This window comes from Humulus lupulus, chromosome 8, assembly GCF_963169125.1.
Source record: "Humulus lupulus chromosome 8, drHumLupu1.1, whole genome shotgun sequence".
In the NCBI taxonomy this organism is placed as follows: Eukaryota; Viridiplantae; Streptophyta; class Magnoliopsida; order Rosales; family Cannabaceae; genus Humulus; species Humulus lupulus.
In genome coordinates, this window is record NC_084800.1 from 58,158,583 (window position 1) to 58,165,295 (window position 6,713).

At 33.6% G+C, this 6,713-nt stretch overlaps 1 protein-coding gene across 1 annotated transcript; it reads right to left on the reverse strand.

The window, feature by feature from the left end:
- Positions 1 to 3,391: 3,391 nt before the first annotated feature.
- Positions 3,392 to 5,125, reverse strand: LOC133795446 (uncharacterized). The gene has a single exon (XM_062232898.1). The coding sequence runs from the start codon at positions 5,123 to 5,125 to the stop codon at positions 3,392 to 3,394; it is 1,734 nt and encodes a 577-aa protein (XP_062088882.1).
- Between the last annotated feature and the right edge of the window lie 1,588 nt (positions 5,126 to 6,713).

Below are 6,713 nucleotides of genomic sequence, written 5' to 3' on the forward strand. Positions count from 1 at the left end.
GATGAACTCGGATCTTGGTAAACGAACCAGGATCCTGGTAAATGAAGAGAGATGTTAGTAAATGGACTCGAACCAGGCGACTAGGTTGAGCGTGATAAGTTGTCCCCGATACTGACATCACCCCGAGAAATATAGAATTTTGTCTCCATAACTAACATGCAGAAGATGTTACTTACGGAATGTATGCCGTCAGTTCAAAATTGTACTGCCACTACTTTGACGGATCCTGTCCCCCGGATCTCCTTCAAAGCCCACGCGAACCAGGCTGAAGCAGCGTACTGTCGTCAGTCTTATAGCGTGGTTACACTTAGGTCGGGTCAATGGGCCCTGATTAGTGCATTTTATATAGTAAAATCTTTTGTATTAAGCCTCCATCAATAAGCAAATAGTGTTTATACCCTTATCGGGCCCGGATTAGTCCGGCCCAAACCCAGCGCACTCAACTGCCTATAAATATGAACAGTTGTGTGCTGGAAAAAGGATCTGATTCTTCTCTGTCAAGCATACATTCTGCCCAAATTCAGAGAGGTCTTATTACTTAAGCTCTTAAAAGCTCTAATACAATTGACTTTTGGACTAAGGCTCTTTAACGCCCCAACCACATAAAATTCCTTGTGTGATAATCTACTTTCTTCACTTTTTAAGCTCTCTTATCTCTTATAATTCTAGTTTTCGAAAAACTCGGTAAATATAGTCATTTAAGGCATCCTGCAAATTTTCAAGAAATTTGGAATAATTTACAATGTTGAAAACAAAGTTCAAACAACTTATTGCACTCATGTCTATTTTTTTGTATGCACTTGTAAAATTCAACTATTTGAACATTGTTTTCAATACTTTAAACTATTTCAAATTTCTTGAAAATTTGCAGGATGTCTTAAATGACTATAATGTATAACGTTATAAAAATAAATAGAAAAAAAACTATTTATTAATCAAAATAGTAAAATGGTTGCACTAGTACAACTAATTATTATGGAGGCAGCTAATTATTTGGCTGCACTGTAGTCGCCTCCATAATAATTATACACTAATTTTCTAACAAAAGATAATTAAATTAATATATTTAATAAATGATATATATGTATATATTAATTGGAGATAGGGGTATATATGTTATTCACACTTAATTAACATCAAAATAAAATTACATTGATGCAGCTTCCTTAGAGAGTGTTTTTTTAGTCTAATTGAAGTTGAAGTAGAGTTTGAAGTCTAAATTAGAGATGCTCCAAGAGCACTCACAATGGCTCCTATAAAATCAATAAATCTTCAAATTAAAAAAAAAAATGGTAAAAAAAGTAGCTCCAACGTCTCTTCTTGTATTATATATAAATTGTTTACCTTTGCTACAGGACCAAGCTACATTTATAGCATAGAGTATTGTTATTTGACACCTTAAAATGTCCAACACTATATGAGATTTCACCTTATAGTTGGTTAGCAATATTTCATAATATTTATTAAATTCAAATGTGTGGGACTCAATATTGAATTGTACCAATATCGATATGTCATCTCCTTATAGTACTGGGCACAAGTAGTGATGTCCGTTAGCAATTCTCTATAACATATTATTCATATTCTAAACTATTTTTTTATTAATTTCTCATCATTTCTCTCTCTCTCCTCAAGCTACATTTCTAGTTTTTTTTTTTATTTGAATGTCTTTCTTTCTTTAATTATTTTATGTTAAGGGAAACTAGCAACAAGTTAAAAGTTAGTTATGTTTAATTTATTTAAATTGTAATTATTATTTTTTCTTCTCACAATATCTTTAATTATCGGCTAATAGTTAGATAAATATTAAAAATGAATAAAAAAATATAATATTTAAATGAATAAAAAATATAATATTTAAATATTATAAGGAAAATATATTTTATTTATAAATTTGCAATAATTAAAAATAAAGTATAATTATATTTGATATTTGATATAGATAAATATTGTAAATATTAAAAGATATGAAATTCTGTTTTTTATGATTACCAACTTAATTATTTAAATTAAATAATTAATTGTTAAACTGTTACAGAAATGTTTAAACAGATACCAAGACTGTTTGAACAGAAACCAAATATGTTTAAACAGTTTGTGACCAGAAGATAAAAACGAACATAAAGTAAAGAACACGCGAATTTTTACGTGGTATCAGCAATCTTTGCAGATTACTACTAGTCCACGAGGCCACGCCCAGAGAATGAAATTTATTAGAAGAATATCTAAATGATTACAAAACCCAATTGACTTATACAAATAAAGACTCCCTCTTGAATTTGTCGCAACTGTTGTAATCTAAGCTTCTAATCAAATTTCTGAAGTGCTAAGATCTTGAACTCCCTTCAAATCATAACACTTGCACTTTTCCTCCCGAAAAGTGACTCACGAACAAGACTTCTCCCGAAGCTTGATGACCAATGTCCAAGTGTGTTCAACCTGCACAATTAACACAAAGGAAAACAATACAGAAGTACACTGTAATAAACCACTAAGAACTTGCTGGACTCAAGTTCTTCACATAATAAAAAGTCTCTCTAAAACTTGAAAAATAATTGGAAAATAATACCCAAGAGAGATAATCAAAAACCAACGTCCTAAGGATGATTATATACATTTTAGAATCCCTTTAGGTCGTGGAAAACAAATCAGAAATCAAACAGCCAATAAATGGAAAATCTTCCAAAATAGGAAAGTCAGAATCTGTTCAAACAGACTGGCAATCCGTTCAAACAGATTCATTGAACCTGGACAGTTTTTCAACCTAGTTTCCTTAAATAAATAAGGAAATAATATATCATTTATGATTGCAAGCTGTACACGATTTCTGGGCAACCAAATCAGATAAATAAAATAAATACTAATAATAATTTCCAATTCAAGAAAAAGATAATCTTTTATAGGAAAAAATATATATTTATTTTATTAACACATAAATAAAAATCTGAATATAGAAAGACATATTTCACCAAAACAAGAAACTACCCATTTTCGAAATTCACCACAAAATATTACAAAAGAGGAAACTATTAATTTCGAAAATACCCTTTTAATTAATTTTGTGTTTATTATCAAAAATGCCAATAAAAGATTTTACAATCTCCCCCTTTGGCAATTTGATAGACAAAATTAATTCAGAAAACCTGCAACACAAATGTTAGTGATAAGTAAAGAGAAGGAACTCCCCCTGCAAACATGCATGAACTTATAACAAACATGTAAATAAACTAGACTTAACTCCCCCTCAAAATAAGAAGGTCCAGAGTTAAACAAAACAACAAATCAGGTTTTTGGAAATCTACTCTCCCCCTTTGTGTCTTTCAAAGTAGCCAAAGAACCATAAAACTAAAACAAGAGTAGCAATGTTTAATGGACAAAAACGAAAATAAAACTAAACAATTGGAGCTTTGGACAGAGATTGAACAGCCTCCAACATAGAACGTTGCAGTCCTTCAATTGACATCACTCGAGCAGTCAAAGAATCAACAGAGGCTCGAACAGCAGCTATTTCTGTTGCAATAAGTCCGGAATCTGTGGCAACAGAGGAGGAGGCATGAGGGATGTCATCCAAGGCGATCTTCAGAGATTGGGGCTTGACTTTCTTGGAGGAAGGAGCAGCAGTGGCTTCAGTAGGAGGGGCAGAGGCCTTGTAGGAAGCGGCAGTAGTGGGTGCCACCAAGTCTTCTTGATCTCGTTGGAGATCTTTTTTCTGCATACTCAACACTTTATAAATAACATGAGGGAAAGGAAGATTCAAGTTTTTCCTGTTACCTTTGCGAAACCCAATGATTTGATCATGAATAACCAAAGCCAAATTTATACCAAGACCGGTCCCCACTTTGTACAAAAAAGAGGCCATATCAAAAGAAATAGTGGCGGTGTGAGAAGTGGGCTTCCAATTTGTTGTGGCAAACTTATGAAGAACAACATAAGTGTAGGTGAGATTGGAGACTGAGATGACTGTATTAGATGGCCATACCATTTTTTGACCAACCAACTCAGTGATAACCATGTCCTTGTCAAGAGAAGCACCATCAACATCATCCTCGACATCAAGGGGAAGATGCAAAGCAAGAGCAATGTCTTGAGGAGAAAAAGAGAACCAATGGCCTCTAACAAACACTTTATTATACAGAGGAGATGAAGGTTCAATAATTTCATTAGTAAGATTGGCATTGAATTCCTTGACTATTCTATCCACAAAACCAGAAAATTTAACCAAAGAACCTGTCCATTGTCGATCTTGAAGCATTGTTAGCACACCAAAAGGACGATGATCACTCAAGACATAATTTCTTTCAATGATAAATTTTCGTTGAGCATATAGAACCATATCACGTGCATTATCATTATAGCAAAAAATGAAAGAATAAGGTTTGAAATTTACACCTAAATGTTTTGGTGAAGGTGTAGAACCAGAAATAGGTTTCTTCCCTTTAGCTTTGGATGGCAAAGGAGATGCAATGTGGTCTGAGTCAGATTCGGCTTCTTGTTCAGAGGGGATAGTGTCTTCTTTTTCTGGCTCATCAGACTCAGCCTCTGATTCGGCAATGTCAGGAACCGTGTCATCAGACAATGTGGTATCATGAGTTGCTTCAGATTCGGACTTATCTTCCTCGAGATCAGATTCGGAGGAGGACACTGAAGGGGGATGAGCCTTCAATTTTTTCTTGGCAGCAGACAAAGGAGAAAGAGACGCGTCCAACCCCAATTTCCTTTTGGGAGTCACAGAATTTTTCTTGGACTGACTCGGCTTCAAGGGAAATTTGAGCAACCCAGCAGCAGCAGCTTTGGAAGAGGAGGAAACAGATTTCGATTTTGCCCTAGCCTCCAAAGACGAATCAAACGGAAGAGGAGAATGGTCCTTGGCTCGAGAGGGCACCACCACTTCAGATGGTGGTGCAACAATGTCAGCAGAGATATCTAGAAACACCATAGGATGTTCATGAGAGAGCGAAAACACCTTCTTGCGAGCCTTGGATTTGCAGGACTTTCCAACAGATGTGGGAGCTGTTGGAACAGAAAGAGGCGCCATTGATACAGACGGAGGAGGCGAAGGAGATGGCACCTTTCGGGATTGAGAAACAGGGATATTCTTGGAGGAGGAACCACGAGTTCTCACCATTTTTACTCTGAAAAACAGAAAGCACTTACAAGAGAATGAGAGAGAAAAAAAAATGAGAAGGAGAAGAAATAACTGAGTGAAGTCGTGGGTGAGAGGAAATAGGGTAATGACATGCCTTTTTAAATAACTTACTTACCCAAAATGAATACCCACGGCAAAAAGAGGTTTCCCTTTTTTATTAAAAAAAATTGTTTTAATTAACCAAGAAAAGGAAACAATCTTGAAGACACACGATTTACATACAACTTTCCCATTTTTTTTTATTAAAAAAAATCTGTTTATAAAGATGTAATATATATAAACACCCAAACCAAAAAAGGCAACCAGAAATAAATACCCCACACGATCTCCTTATTGACTTTTTCTTCTTTTTTTTGTTTTTAAACAAAATCCTAAACAAAGTACTAGACAATAAAGATACACATCATGATATTCCAAAATGAGAAAGAAGACAAAAATAGATTCTTTGGAGACAAAGAATATATTAAATCACACAATTAAATGCATAATTCCTCATAATCACCACAATGATTCGGTTCACATGAATTTCCTTGATTATCATTTTTTTTATTATTATTTTTTTTTTTATTTTATATAAATGTACAAAAATAAAAACTCAACTCAAAAAAAAATCTGCTTTGATCAAAGAGAGTCATCTTGATAAGAATAAAATCAAGCAAATGAAAATAAGAGTTAGTGTAAAACAGAGATAAGAACACTTGTGAAAATGAAAAATTAGAAAGAATATTCGAGAGAAATAAAGCACAATTCAGTCACAAGCACATATTCTTAAGTAAATCAATCAACATGTATGAGTCTTACACACATTTTTTATAAACTTTGTACAATTTTTATTGCATTGTTTCAAGCATAAGTGTGTGACAGTGTATGCAAGGGAACATTGCCCAATGACAAATAAGTCTTTTTCGAAATTAAAATAATTGTAACCCATGAAGACGCTGTCACACTACACTAGTGGTAGCCCTTTTCTATGGTAGCGTATCCTCTTCATAACTCCGAATTACAAAGTTCCAACTTACTCAAAAGACGGCTTTCACACACTGATGTAGGTAGCTCTATTCTTTCACAGGAGCTTGAAACAATGCTACACAAAAGGAAGCTCAAACATTAAACATTGATTAATCTACTCGAATATGCCTAGGAGGAATAGATTAATTTTCTCTCAAGAATATACACCCAAAGATTCATAAACACAAGACAGATTATCTAGCTTGACACACAACAAAATTTTCAAATTGATTGACAATTTTCTTAACCAAAAATAACACACATTAGATCAAGCGGACAACATAACGAGAGAATTTAAAGAGAACAAACCCCCAAAGATTTTCGGAGGAAATCAAAGCGAACCGAATCAAGAGCTTTAGTGAAAATATCTGCAATTTGTTTATGTGTTTCAATATATTCCAAGACAAGAACTTTATTTTCAACTAATTCTCTTATGAAATGATGACGAATATCAATATGTTTAGTACGAGAATGTTGCACAGGATTTTTTTAAATATTGATTGCACTTGTATTATCACAAAAAATAGTTAAAATGTCAAGATCAAACCCATAATCCATC